This window comes from Condylura cristata, unplaced genomic scaffold (genome assembly GCF_000260355.1).
Source record: "Condylura cristata isolate star-nosed mole 26May11 unplaced genomic scaffold, ConCri1.0 scaffold00054, whole genome shotgun sequence".
Taxonomy (NCBI): Eukaryota; Metazoa; Chordata; class Mammalia; order Eulipotyphla; family Talpidae; genus Condylura; species Condylura cristata.
The window spans coordinates 1,398,322-1,399,285 of NW_004567155.1; the positions used below are offsets into that span (position 1 = coordinate 1,398,322).

The 964-nt window shown below is 75.5% G+C and overlaps 1 protein-coding gene across 1 annotated transcript in view; it reads left to right on the forward strand.

The window, feature by feature from the left end:
- Positions 1-268: 268 nt before the first annotated feature.
- The window catches only part of MUC6 (mucin 6, oligomeric mucus/gel-forming), a gene marked incomplete at its 3' end in the record, with an annotated part of 12,122 nt that continues 11,426 nt past the window's right edge, over positions 269-964 (forward strand). The window contains exon 1 of the mRNA XM_012734337.1: positions 269-380. Within this exon, the coding sequence (XP_012589791.1) occupies positions 269-380 (112 nt within the window). The remainder of the gene's footprint in view (positions 381-964) is intronic.

Here is a 964-nt window from a genome sequence, read left to right on the forward strand (position 1 = left end):
CCGCCACAGCCCGGCCCCAAGGCCGGCACCCTCTCGGGGGCCCTCGGGGCACAGGGCCTCCCAGGCGGCCAGGCCACGGCTGGGGGACACCGCCGCGGGAGCTGGGCAGGGGTTGGGGCAAGAGAAGCGGGTTGGGGTGCCCCGGGCAGCGGGAGGCAGAGGTCAGGTCCCCACGGCGAGCGGCGTCCCCAGTCACCCTGTCAGGCTGCGCTCACCAGGTGGCCCCCACAGGCCTTCCAGGAGTGACCCCGGGGGCCAGCAGCGGCTTATGCCCGGCGGGACAGGGCCTCGCGCCCAGCGAGCCGGCGGCCACTCCCGGGAGGTCCCAGAGGTCCAGGCGCCCGCGCTGACGCCCAGCAGGTGGCGCCCGGTGCCCGCAGGTCCCCGCGGGCCGGAGCAGGACGCAGCCTGTGGCCAGCCGGACTCGAGCGCCCACGTCCCTTGGGGGACGGCCGGCCTGTCCTGATCAGTGGAGTGGGGAGCCGGTCACCACCCAGGCAGAGCGGAGGGAGACCCAGAAGCCAGGGCGCCCCCAAGAGAGTGGGGTCTCGCTGCCTCCCCCAAAGGGAGCCCCGGCACAACAACCCCCACGTCCAGGCTGGGGCCGTGCCCACCCTTCCCTTTTGGGGACCCTGCAGGAGACACCTGGTGGGGTGTGGCCCCCCAGGGCCCCCAGGACCACCAGGCGCCGGCTGGATGTGGCAGGGTCAGTAACACAGGGCTGGCGGGCAGCGTCCAGGGGCCGAGGCAGTGTGGGGGACCCGAGGGGTGCAGGGCAGGGCAGCGCGCGGCCAGGCCGGGGACCCCAGGGGTGCAGGGCTGCACTGGGGCAAGGGCGGACCTGCACCCCACCGACCCTTGCCCCCCCGGCCTGGGTTCCCCCGTCGGGCCCAAAACGCAAACACGGAGGCCACCGGCCAGGCGACAGGCGCCGGCCAGCCCGGGCCACACGACCCTCTCCAGC